Source organism: Tauraco erythrolophus, chromosome 4, assembly GCF_009769465.1.
Source record: "Tauraco erythrolophus isolate bTauEry1 chromosome 4, bTauEry1.pri, whole genome shotgun sequence".
NCBI lineage: Eukaryota > Metazoa > Chordata > Aves > Musophagiformes > Musophagidae > Tauraco > Tauraco erythrolophus.
In genome coordinates, this window is record NC_141468.1 from 60,181,335 (window position 1) to 60,193,707 (window position 12,373).

The following is a 12,373-nucleotide window of genomic DNA, read 5'->3' on the forward strand; positions in this document are numbered from 1 at the left end:
GAGATGACAGTCAATGTATCACAGTCCGTTTAAAACTTTCAGAGCAGCTTTACCACAGATGGCTTTCTTCCAGGCACCCAGAGAGATGACGAAACTCCAAAAACAAATCAAAGAGAAAAAACAAACCAAAAAAAAAATCTCGATCATAAATTAATGCCCTTAAATAACTTCTCTCACTACCACTAGAATGCAATGCCAGAGACGTCACAACCCTTGCCTCTGAGAAGCACACCACTCCTGGCAGTCGTGCTGCCTGCTAAACGAGAACGTGCCATCTGCATCTGGGATCAGCCCGCAAGGCTGGATGGAGCAGAGAAAAGGCAGGGGGGAAAGAAGCAGCCTCACTTACCTTGGTTTTCCTTTCCCTCCTTCCCTTGTGCTGGGAAATGGGATGTTAGCTATCGCTTCTGGCTGGCCCACAGGCAGCACAAAATGGTTGTGCAAAGGGGGTGGTAGGGATGGTATGCTATTCTCGCATGGCACTCAAAATCTCAAAGTCTCTGCCTACAGGCCATGTTTTCCCCTCTCCACAAAGCTTACTGTCTCGCCTCTCTAGTTTAAGGATGGGATATCTCCTTTGTGGTTCTAAGGTGGCTCCTCCTGGCACCTGCACAAGAAAAGAGTGTGCAGGACTGGCTGCACATCCTCAAGAACCACGTTTGGTTACTGTCCAACACATGGAGCTGTAACAGAGGAGAATGATGGGAAGGAAACACATGCAGTTCTGCTGTTATTCCCAGGAACCTGTCTGCCTCAGACAAGCACGTTCACCCCAGCATCTCTGCCGAGCAGCAGGGCTCCTGTGCCAGGTCCCTCCTTCCCACAGGGAGAGGGTATAGCTATGGAGTGCGCAGACAGTGCCAGCTGTGCGAGAGCTCAGGGACTATGCAGAGCACGGCGGCCAGGGGAAGAGACTTCCAAATCCTCACAGCAGGGTTGCAGCAGCGCAGCATGCCAGGCAACTAATTCCACCAGCCCCTGCTTTAAGAGCTTCCCTCAGCCCTTCGGATGGGATGTGATCAGATCACATGTTCCACCACCAGCAATATGGCATCAGTTCAGACTTGCTCCTATTTCTTAAAAACAGTGGCAGAGAGAGCTGGGAGTGGTGGGAGCAATCATCTTACAAAAATCGGTCCTGCAGCCCGTGAGGACAGATGGAAGAGACAGAGGAAGCTTAAAACAGGCCACAGAATGGGAAGCTTGAAGACAGAAAGCAATGGGGTGAAAAAACAATGCTGGTGCTAACACTTTCCCATAGCACAAGGGGAGAACAGAAGGGGCTGTTCTTGCCATTCGTAATCATCTCCAGATGTTTAACTGGCTTCCATGTGCCAGAGGGGAGTGGTGCATCTCCCACACTCAGCAGTGTCCTGTCTGTACACAGAGTCACACAGCAGTGTGGTAGGGGATTTTCCTCCCCACACCTCAGTACCCAAGTTGGGCAGAAGTCTCTGGAGGAAAAGGGAACATCCAGGCAAATAAGCAAAGGAAGAGAGAGGAAAGCAGAGGTTGGTCCCAATCCAACCAGCCACCCCCACCCAAAGCAGAGAAGGAATCTCAGGCTGGACACACAGAGAAAGCCACGGAGGATGAATCCTCATGTGAAATACATGTTTTCATAACAGTCTGCAAAGTCCTTCCTCTGGCCATGCTGGCACACTCACGCATCATCAATGAGCTTTTCACCATTTGTGTCCTCCTTCCCGCTACCCTCTCTCTCGCTTTCTCCTTCTTCTTCTTCTTCTGCCCCATCTGTGTATGTGTCCTTCTGCCCATAGTTGAGAGTAGTGCGGGCAAGGTCCACCTCAATGGGAAAGACATCCGCATCTCGGAGCACGGCATAGCAGTCATCGTAGTACTTAGACATTGTGGAGACAAAACGTTGGAGCTGGAACACGATGTCTTGCACTGTAGCAGAGACAAGTTGGGAACAAATCAGGTGAAAACTCCCTTCCCAAACAGTGTGAAGGCTGCAGTCAAGCCTCCCTTGCCAGCATTAGACACAGTCTCCTACGCTTTAATCCCTTTTGGCCCCTGAGGGTGGATGTCTTGGGCACAGCCATGGAAGGGTTTTTCAGCAAAGACTTTTGAGCTGAGATGAAGGAGAAGCATGAAGGCCAAAGCCACGTCTGCCTGACCCCTTCAGGTGCTGGACAAAGCAGCCTTACTCACCATGTTTCTGGTCCAGGAGCTCTATTTTCTCTAGCACGTCCTTCCTCATCTTGGCAAAGCGTGTGCGAGCCTCCTGCCGGCAACGAAGGATAAGGCGGTATTCATAGTTGCCAGTGCTGACCCGGTAGAGGGGTTCACCCAGAGCCTGCCAAAAACACAGCACCACTTTAAAGACTCCCGCAACAGTGCTTGCACACAGAGTTTGCCTAGTGATGTGGACTCACAATGACCTTGGCTTATTACAGCCCTCTCAGGCTCACAGGAACTGCAGTCAGGAAACATGAAACATGAGGAAGGCTGAGCCATGTCAACAACTGGCAGTCAATGGGGCCATTCTGAAGGGCAAATACAGTTAAGGAAAGCATCACTACAAAGCAAAGACAAGAGGACAGGCACCTTGCAACCCAGCATGTAGAAGTGGAATGGCTTCTTATCCAAACTATTAAGACAGGCACTATGAACAAACAAGTCTAGGATCTGAGGAATATATTTATTTATATCAATCACACAAAAAATTCTGCCCTCCTCTGCAAGCTTCACCCTATATTGATTGCATGACATATTATATATCTACACAGGGAACCCTGTGGTATCTACAACCATCCAGATACAACACTGGAAACCAGCAGGGATGGACCTGTAAATTGTTCTGCAAAATAGTTTTGAGAGAAAGGGATTAGATCTGTCAGCAAATAGCATTCTTCTCTTACACCTGTAACATAACATACATAAAAATCCGTGTTATGGCTTGGCAATGCACACTGCATGTGCCAAAACCCAAAGGTGTTACTCTGCTATGCAAGACTGGGATAATTCCCTTCCCATTTAGCAGGAAAGATATAATTAAATGATGTGTTAGGAAGTTTTATTCCTTCCTGGCACTGGGATCTAGGCGTTCCAAACAATCAAATTCCTGCTCTGAGGTCAACACCTAGGATAAAACAAGATCTTGGTTTATGCAGGGAAACTGGGCACAAAGGGGACAGCTTCATCTATCTTAAACAGAGATGTTTAGGATTACAGTTGTAAAATTCTAAACCAGACAGTCAACTGTTACTGGAGAAAATTGCCAGTTTTTTTTTTTAAAGTCTTCTGATTTTAAATTACCTATTTTTACCAAAAAACCCTACTGTTAAGAGAAATCCTTTAATCAATTTTATTCAACTACAAACGCAGCTTTCACGTGCATTTTGCTGTGGAGAAGCTAAACCTCCATTTCTCAAAAACAAGTCCAGAATTAATGGTAAGCTGTACACTACACACAAATGGAATCTGTGAAGATAACACTTTAATCCTCCTTACACAAGCTAATATTACTTAAACACTGAGACAGGCAACCACTGAGCAAACAAGCTGCACAGGAGATGTCCGGTCCCTCTACTATTCCACAGCATAGTGATTCATGACAGTTATTGGCAGAGTTTCCCAGGTAGCATTTAAGGATCTCCAATGTCTAATATGTTAAGAACAAACATCTGTAATTCTTAGGATGCATTCACTAGTTTGGGTGCTCACAGGCACAGGAGTGGTTTTGCAATTACAAGGCAACGTACATGGGGAAGCTGCAGAAACAGAGTATGCCGTTGTCATTGCCACAGTACTGGTACTCACAATGCAGCTGTACTCTTCATCATCCATCTCTTTGACTTTCAGGCAGTAAGACTTCGCAATATTAAAAAAAAAACAAAAAAGGCAAAAAGCAAAACAAGAAGGAAACATTAAGAATTAGAAGCAATTTCATTATCATGCATAGCCATAAGGTTATACCATTTCAAGCCTTCCTTCAGTGCTGTAGCTGGGGACGCTGGGGAAAGCACAGTGGGATCAGAGTATTTTAAACATCCCAGGTGGGAAGAAAATCTATTTAGAGAAAGACGGGGAGAGAAAACAGTGGGGGAGAAAGAAGGCACTTATTATTTATATTACAGGAGCGTATACCTTGTACAACCAAAGTAAGAGAAAAATCCTGCGTTGATCTACTGTTTGGGAAAACACAGTACTATGAAAGTATGAGGAGGCAATAAAGAGAGGGAAAAAAAGGATGAATTGTAGGAAGGACTGATGAGGGAAGAGATGCTGCCATATTCACTTGCCTTGGGGCTGCAGCTCCAAATACTTCTCTAATTGGTAAAAGGAAATAGATTCCCACAGTTATAAAACAGATGCACTTAACAACCCTACCCTATTTTTTGAGGTGTAGAAAAAAGGGGTGAGTGGAATAGAGAAAGGAGAAAAAAAGCATGGTCTAAATGAAAACAAACATGATTTGACAGTGATTTAATGTGGCTAAAGAAAGACTATTTAAAACTACCTGAAAAACATGGCTCTGAGGCTGGTGAGCTATTTAGGGGATTTCGAGAGCATGAGTTGCACAGGAACTCTTACGATTAAATAAGGAAATGAATTTGGTCATGTAGAAGACAAGTTCTGGGAGATGTCTCTTACCAGCAAGAACTATTGGGTCAAAAGCAGGTGTCTGAGTCTGAGTAATCCAGCAATAAACAAAGAACTGGAAAAAATAATGCATTCTTGCATGGCTTGTGGAGTGATGGACGTGTGATTGCACAGGCTATATGTGACCCTCAGGATATGATTCTAGGAAACTTAATTTCAACCAGCACTAAAAAAAAATAAAAGAGCAACTCACCAAATATTCAAACTTGACATCCAAGTATTTTTTGATAGTCAGTCTTGTGTCAGGAATGGCTTTATTCAGATACGTATTCAAGTCAGTAAGCATCTGCAAGGGAAATATCCTGTTGCTGAACTAAGACCAAAAAGCATGACAACAATTCATCAAGTGCAACCTTCTAATCAGCACAGGTCATGAGACTGCCTCGAGTTAACTCTTTTTAACTAGAGCGTATCTGAAAGAAAATATTTGATCTTGACTCAGAATCGCCATGGTTAGAGTATCCATTGCAGTCACTGGCAAGTGGTTCCAGTGTTAGAAATGCCTCACTTCCAGTCTGAATTTGTCTTCTTTCAAATAATCTTGTTTCATTTTAAAGTAGTCCTGGAAACTGCTCTCCCTGATTCAGAGGCCCGCCAGCCAATGCTGTCCATCCAACGTGGCACTTAAAGTGGTGCTCAAATCAACATTTAATACTCTCTTTGCTAAACTAAGTAGACAGATCTCCTGGACACTCTCACTCAAATATATTGATTGAAATCCTTAAATTGTTCCAGGACTTCTTATCTAAATTCTTTTAAATTTAGTGACATCTTTTAGTTACGGGTACCAATATCAGGAAAAGGGCTGTAGGGACTACAGTGATCAAACTACCCCCTCATCCCCAAAATAAAAGGAGAGGAATATACTCATGTGCAAAAGTCAAAGGGACAAGATGCTACGCTACCTCTTAAGTTCTTTATGAAGAGAGTTACCTGAAGGAAAGCAAAGACAGTTCTTCCCACAATGAATGATGTTTAAGACAACACCTTCAAAGACAGGCTTCTCTCTTACTAGATTCCCCTCTTCTCAAAACCCTTTACTCCTATGGTTAAATTCTTTACCGGCTTAATGGTTTTCAGAAGGTGAATCCCAAACTTCTCAATGTTGCGATGGGCATCAGCAAATTTCACAAAGGCTTCACTGGCAGCTGGTTGAGGCTCCCGTACACCAATGACAGAGAAAACGTCTCCAAATGCTGCATGAGGGTAATAAATACCAACAGATGAAAGAGGTTGACCCTGGAGAAGAATTTTGCCTCCAATATTACAACTCCTTCCCACAACCTTGCCACTAGCTGGTGAATGATGCTGCTACATGTTCCCTAAAGACCAGAGACTGGCAGGGCATTTCTTCAACATCTCATGTGAAAGACAGGCCTGTGTTAGCACCATGACTGCTGAGGCCAGGAGAAAAGCCCTTCCCAGCTCATTTCTGCAACATTTAAGTTTTCCTTGAGTGAGGGAATCACTCATCTAAGTACTGACTAAAACTCCTGAAACTGGAGGTCAAAAGATTTCTGTTCCCTTCCCTCAAGATTATTTACCTCTGTGTGTCTGGGATAGCTCAAAGAAAGCCCTGAGAAGACTTTTGGTGTGCTCAGTCAAGCCTGTGATGGAAGCCAGAAAAAAATACTTAAGTATATTTCACTGAAACACAATGGAGGCATCCTTCTCTCCCATTCGGTGTCTGATGAACAGTTTACCTTTGTATAACTCTGCAGTCCTCTCCAGCTCCTCTAATCTCTTCACTAGTCCATCTAAATGGAAACAAGAATCAGAATACAGAATTACAGCAGTCAAATCCAGGACATTGGTTAAGACTTGACTGACTGGAAAAAACAGTTTCATATTTTTGGTTCAAATTTCTGTCACCTCTAAAGCCTCTACCCTCATACAACACGGAAAGCTTTTAAAATAACTGCCAACTAGTTTTACAGTGGCATCATCACCTATCAGCATTCACTAAGCAGGTCCCCACTTTAAATTAATTTGACCCTAGCTAACATTTAAATGGCCCCAGTGACAGGATATATCACTCAGGAAGGGCAGAGGCAATCACAATAATGAGGTATAGCAGAAGGGAAGAATTTTGAAGGAATAATGTGGAACATGCAAGTAACTACAAAAAGCTGGTAAGCACAAGAGGGTAAGTGTTCCCTTAAGAAAACGTCCTCCTGGGCAATACTTACCATTGCAAAGTATGGCTCGACTTAACCCCAGGGCATCCGCTGTCCCTGAGCTCATGTTCTCTACCAGTCGATGCTTTACCTTCTTCAATACTAAAGGCCAAAAGAGAGTTGCAAACCAGGATCAGGGTAATTTCCATGGGCATGGAAAGCACACTACCATACTTCACCACTTTCTCAGCTATTGAACAAACTGGCCAGTCTGAACTTAACTCACTATTGAGGCAGCGAGCAGAAAAAGAATACCATAGAAAGCAGATGTTCAGTCCAGCCGTGCATAGCACATCTTCTATCTTCTGTCTGTTCTGCTCTCACATCCCATATACTTCAATCAACCGAGCTTCAGTACTTCTTTTGGAAGACTATTACAATAAATCACTTTGCTATAAGCTAGCTGTCATGATATTTTGAACTAAACTTTGCTTACGCTAATTGCTGTATTACTTCAGCTGAAGTCAGGAGATGAGGCCGAAAGCAAGACAAACAGGATTTAATGCTCAAAGTTTTTTGCTTACTTTTATCTTTTGGATCTTAGTTAGCCCTTTTGTTGCCTCTTGATGGAATTAATTTCTGTCTTTGGTGGTCATACTCTGCAAATTACTAGAGACAATTATGTCCTCTTTGGAATCAGATGACTCAGTAACATTTATTTAGAGGCAAACTTGCAGGGGTGCCAAGTCCTGCAGCTCCCAAGAACTCAACTGGAGCTACAGTGTTCAGAATCTCTGGAAAATGCCATACTCTCATTGCACTCCTCTTTCCCTAGAAATCCATCTGAGTCCTCACCATGTTCCTGAATCCCTGTCAATTCATTAGCACCTTAATCATCACGAAAAGAAATGAAGGCAAAAAGAATAGACGGATTTTTTTTAGGAAAGTGAGAAAGGCAGTCCATACAACGGATACAGTTGTGTAGGTTTAATTCAAAACACACAATTTGTTTTAGAAATAAAGCCTCCTCTCTAGACTATAAAATCTATGGTTGTACAAAACTCAGCGTAGATAGGTATTTCATCGCTGTTATCCAAGCTGAGAAACAGCAACCAGTGCTTTTCGACAGTTACATTTCTGTGTACAGCTGAAAATCTCAATAGGTCAGCATAACTTGCATGTATTAAAAATAAATTATTATCTAGTTGAGTTTCATCATCCATACTAAACTGGGCACTCAAAAACAAGCCTCCCGCAACAACAGTCAAGCCTCAACTTAACTTTCAAGACTATTTCAAGAAGTGAGGGAAGGATGTTTTTAAATTCTCTTTGACTGTATCCATTTGAAAATGACTGAGTTAAGAGGAAGAATGGAAGCAGAATTTTACTTTGCCTTTAGCTTGGACCAATCTTTCACCCCTCCATGTCAGTTTAGCACTCTAGAGAGAAGGAAACCGGTCTTACCGATATCCAAAGACTTGCCCTGCTTTGGGTCGGCCTGAAGCTTGTTGTAGTGTATCGTCACTTCTCCCTGTAGAAAGAGCAAGTCCAAAACTGCTGGGCCAGAAGCAAGTAGCAGTGGCTTCCTTCACCAATGGACATTAAAGTAAGCTATGACCCAGAAGCTCCAGTGGCCTCCTCCTACCTCTCACCTTTACCATCTGTATCATCTTGGCCACCTCCACCTTAGTTTTCCCTTTGACGGACTTCCCATTCACTCCTGTGATTTCATCACCAGCTGCTACGGTGCCATCTAAGGCTGCTGGAGTGTTATCAAATACCTAGGAGAGAGGACAAAAAGCACTGGTAGTCTGGAATCAAGAGGAAGAGAAAAGTGAACGCAGGGCTGAAGAACAAAAAAGGGACAATTACAATCCTCCTATTTAACTCAGTTGCATTTTGTTCATGGTGAAGACTCAAATTTTCCCTAACTCAGGGGTGGGCTGATCCTTTTATTCACTCAGGAAGTTCTTGCCTCTGGGACATATCTCTTCAAGCACTGGATTTCTTGATGTTGAGAATGTCACACCATTCCCTATGAATTCTAACTTGCTCTCCAAGGAGATGGTTAATTTCAGAAGTCTTAATTTAATTCTTCCACAACTATTTGGTACTAGCGTAAGGAAATGTTATTCACTGGAAAGTAAGATGATGTTTTCCACTTTGAGACAAACAAACAGCGTAGGGCTCTCCACACTTCCCATTTCTCAGGCCAACACTGTTTTACAAAGATGGTTTATTCTTCCTCCCCAAGTGCCCACCTGGACAATGTAGAGACAGGGGCAGTACTGTGCTCCGCCCCCAATGCTGATCCCTATCAGGTTCTGAGAATCCTTCTTCAGGGTCACTGTCCCAGGTACAGTGGGGATCCCTCTAGAATGAGAAAGGCGGAATGAATAACTGAACACGGTAGGCAGAGCTGCATGTGTATGAAACAACTCTGGTATCTGAGTCAATACAAACTGGAAATGTAACGGGCACTGCGCATTTGAGTTCATCACATTATCTCTGCCATAGAGTCTATCAGCACCGGCCAGCAGAAAGACCTTCTGGGCTATCTTTTTTGAGGATCAGAGGTGAGAGAGACGCCCTCATCCACCACTAGGCACTGAGGAAACACTGTCATGGTTTAGAGTGTTTCATCTGCTCTTAGTGCTGGAGTGAGAGGAAAACTTGCCCAGCATAAATGAGATGCAAGACAAGTGCTCCATGTGAAATTCATTGCTAATCTCATCAAACCTTTGACTTGCTCAGGGAGTACCAGTGTTCTCCTCCTTACAGACCTAAGGAGTCCAGAGTTTCGTGTCACTTCTTCCTGCCTCTTATTATCTTTCCTCCACTATAAATACTTTTTCCTCTGGCTAAGGTCACTAATTTACAGAAGATTTGTCAGCACTGCTTTGCAATCAGAAATGCAGGGTAGTTATTGCAGAGCAACAGAAAGCGTTCTCCTTTGCCCATCAGCACCGAGATGCCTCATGCCCAGTCCCCAGATGAAGCAGTTAATCAGAACTGAACAGCAAGCCTGACTCTTCAACACACAGCTTCAGGAGCAGGTAAATTTATCTGCTCCCATTAGGTCTTGGCTACAAAGACTATTTCTATTGTTAGCAGAAAACAGGAAAAGACAAGCGAAATACTCACAGCTTATCTTCCTCAATATCATAGTCCAAATCTGCAAACATTGTTTTGGTTACGTGGAACCTGTTCACCTGAAACTGATTCTTCCAGACACCCTGAGAAGAAAGAACAGAATAAACCCCAATAAACTAGTGATCTCAACAGAAAACTGCAGAGAATCAACCTGTCACCCTTGTCAATTCCCCTTTTTTTTTTGAACATCAAATTGGGCTCTCTGTTTCTATGTTGAAGATCAAAAACGTGTCAAAGTGTCTCTGATTCTCTGCTCTGAATGAGACAAGAGAAAGTCCTCGAGTTTGGATGCTCCGTGTTTCAAAACCCACCCATGTGCAGCATTTCCAGAGCACGGAACAAAACATGGTCCATTCTGGAAGCTGCTTCTTCACACGCTCTACCTGCCTAGCACCACGGCTGCTACAGATATTTACAGTTTTATCCCCTACGCCTGTTAAACATCTCCGTTTTGCTCTTAACTTCACAGCAAGTCACTTTTTGATGTTCGTCTCCTATCTCGGGAGGCTATGCAAAGCTCTTCGCAACTCGTTTTCACAAAAAGCCTCATTATTTCCCCAGGCTCAGGGCCTCCAGCTCAACTTTCTATTTAATTTCGGACGGTAATTAGCAGACACGTTTTGGTTTCGCTCATCCTTCGGCGGCACCAAAGACACGGTGACGCTGCCCCACACCGCGGCGGCGGCCTCCCGAGGCGGTTACCGCCACATCCAGCCCCACCGGCCGCCGGCGGGCGGGGGCTTCGCCGGCATCGCGCCGCGCCGCGTTCCTCCCCCAGCGGCCTCGCACGTCAGGCGCAGCCCTTCGCCGCTGCCCGGTGCGAGCGTATCCGCCACCCGCCGCCCTCTCACCGGGCGGGGCCCGGGGTCCGCGGGGCGAGGGCGCGGCATGGGGGGCTCGGGACTGTGTCCTGACGGCGGGGCGTCCCGGCGGCCCGAGGCCTCAGCCCCACCCGCAGACCCGGAGTGGGCACCGGGCACCGGCCCGGTGGCGGGGGGTTCGCCCTGACAGAGCCTGGGGCGGAGGAGCGCGACCCCCAGACCGCCCCCAGCAGAAACCGTCGCCGGGGCAACCGCGGGGGGGCGGCGGGGGAGGGGGGAGGGGGGAGGGGGTGTCCCGTGGCTCACCGGAAGTGGCTGCCTGGCGCGCGGCCCCCGCCGCCGCCCGCCGCCCGGCGCTGTCAACCCGGCGACACGTCACCGCCGGGGCCGGCCCGGAAGCGGCCGAGCGCCAGGCGGAGCCCCGCCCCCTACGCTCGCGTCGCGCCGCGTTGCCATGGGGACGGAGACCCGCGGGAGCCGGGCCAGCTCGCTCCTGCCGCCATCTTGAGAGCGGCGCGGTCGTGCCCTTCCCCGGAGTGCGGGGTGGAGGGAGGGAACTCAGCAAGACCTGAGGGGAAGAGGCCGCCCCTCCCTGCGCCCAGCCGGCCCCCGCGGGCCCGCCCGCGCCCCGGCTGGTGCGGCCGGTTCAGGGAGCGGAGCCGGCAGCTCTTGGGAGAAAGTGTCCCCCGGCGGCCCGCCCCCCCACCCCGCCCCGGGGCCTTCAGGTCCCTCCGAACACCACACTCCGAGGTCTGCAGCCTCCAGCCCAGGTTTGGGCTGTGTCCACCTCCACTTTAGGTTTCTGTGGTAGCCCAGTCACCGAGGGGCGCCAGGAGGCAGTAAGTCCCTGAGCGGGAGTAAGGAAAGAGGAGGTTGTGGAGGCAGTGGCAGCTGAGGAAGAGGATGCGAACCAACTAAGCTGAATGAGTTTATGGGTTTCACGGCACGGCGTGAAACAGCAGTGCCATGACTAGCCCTACTGTTGTTATTAGTGGATTTTTGCTAAGCTATCAGCTATTCAGTCACCGTGAGGGGCACCCAGTGTGTGCCCACCTGTCCTGGTTTCGGCGGTTAAACCACGACATCACCTCAAGGAAAAGATGCTTGCTTGTACTTGTCACTTGGAAAAATACAAAGCTGTTACCTATGGAAGGTGGTGTACCCGACACAAATACACCCTGGCCTCCCACAGATGGCAGCGTTTCAGGAAGATGTTTGTGAATGTGAACACGTCCCAGACTGATGATTCAGTTGACAGCAGGGACACAAAGGGCTTTGAAACCGGTTGGCACAATTGCCCCTACTGCTGGCAGGCCAGTGTTGACCTGTGGAAGCAATGTTTTGGAAGTCAGTCAGCACAGCTGTATGCAAAACCACCGCACTGCCATGTGTACAGCAGGATTGCCAAACTTCCGCACGTTTTTCTCCTTTGCAATGGAGGGGGGGGATGTAGTGTTTAGGTGTTCAAATGAATTTTCTGCCTCCATCAAGACAGCACCATCACTGAGAGAATGCTTTCATTTCTCAGAAGAGTGTGGTTGCCTGTTGCATTATGTGTCATCTCTTCCAGCTGCTACTGGCTTCTGAGCAATTATCAGGCTGCCAAACCTGACCTATTGATACAGATTAAAAAACAAACAAACAAACAAACCC

The 12,373-nt window shown here is 46.7% G+C and overlaps 1 protein-coding gene across 2 annotated transcripts; it reads right to left on the minus strand.

Moving 5' to 3' along the window:
* Positions 1 to 643: 643 nt before the first annotated feature.
* On the minus strand, positions 644 to 11,055 carry PICK1 (protein interacting with PRKCA 1). Of its 2 annotated transcripts, XM_086610207.1 has the most exons (13): positions 11,027 to 11,055; positions 9,891 to 9,982; positions 9,008 to 9,119; positions 8,399 to 8,527; positions 8,211 to 8,277; positions 6,819 to 6,908; positions 6,333 to 6,386; positions 6,174 to 6,236; positions 5,692 to 5,825; positions 4,823 to 4,915; positions 3,787 to 3,837; positions 2,176 to 2,320; positions 644 to 1,911 (listed from the first exon to the last, which is right to left on the minus strand). In XM_086610207.1, exons 2-13 carry the CDS (start codon positions 9,929 to 9,931, stop codon positions 1,664 to 1,666), a joined length of 1,227 nt encoding a protein of 408 aa, XP_086466333.1. In that variant the 5' UTR covers positions 9,932 to 9,982; positions 11,027 to 11,055; the 3' UTR covers positions 644 to 1,663. The 2 variants fall into 2 exon arrangements, with proteins under 2 accessions (XP_086466333.1, XP_086466334.1); XM_086610208.1 differs by lacking the exon at positions 3,787 to 3,837.
* Positions 11,056 to 12,373: the final 1,318 nt, after the last annotated feature.

What these genes read in the sequence shown, in the direction of transcription:
- PICK1 (XM_086610207.1), bottom strand. Translation starts at nt 9,931, where the DNA reads ATGTTTGCAGATTTGGACTATGATATTGAGGAAGATAAGCT. An exon ending in CCTGTCTCTACATTGTCCAG is followed by an intron (nt 8,528 to 9,007) that starts GTGGGCACTTGG and finishes CCTCTCTCCTAG; the next exon opens with GTATTTGATAACACTCCAGC. An exon ending in AGATGATACAGATGGTAAAG is followed by an intron (nt 8,278 to 8,398) that starts GTGAGAGGTAGG and finishes CTCTTTCTACAG; the next exon opens with GGAGAAGTGACGATACACTA.